We start from the raw sequence: 312 nt of genomic DNA, 5'->3' as shown, positions 1-312 counted from the left end.
AACCCCAAGCCCTAGGGGAGGCTGCCCTTACCCAGCTGCTGCAGGAACACACGTGCCACCTTCTCAGGGAGGATCCTGCGCGTCCGGATGAAGCGGGAAAGGTCCCCCCCGGCACAGAACTCCATGATCAGGTAGATGTGGTCGCTGTCCCACTGTCCCAGGCCAGAAGGGACCTCGTTGTGCCACCCCAGCAGGTCCCTTCGCCCTGCCCCACCCACGTAGGCTCTGCCTAGACCAGTTTGCCCAGTCCCTGGCACCAACCCCCTCAGATACAGAGCCAGGAGAGACCCCAGGAGCTTGGCTCACACCCCC

The 312-nt window shown here is 64.1% G+C and overlaps 1 protein-coding gene across 1 annotated transcript in view; it reads right to left on the bottom strand.

Moving 5' to 3' along the window:
- ULK3 (unc-51 like kinase 3) overlaps positions 1–312 on the bottom strand; it is a 5,298-nt gene that overhangs the window by 3,444 nt on the left and 1,542 nt on the right. The window contains exon 2 of the mRNA XM_010001343.1: positions 32–152. Coding sequence (XP_009999645.1) covers positions 32–152 — 121 coding nt within the window. The remainder of the gene's footprint in view (positions 1–31; positions 153–312) is intronic.

This window comes from Chaetura pelagica, unplaced genomic scaffold (genome assembly GCF_000747805.2).
Source record: "Chaetura pelagica isolate M959 unplaced genomic scaffold, ChaPel_1.0 scaffold397, whole genome shotgun sequence".
Lineage (NCBI taxonomy): Eukaryota > Metazoa > Chordata > Aves > Apodiformes > Apodidae > Chaetura > Chaetura pelagica.
The sequence above is the reverse complement of the archived record's forward strand: the minus strand, read 5'-3'. Positions and strand labels throughout refer to the sequence as shown.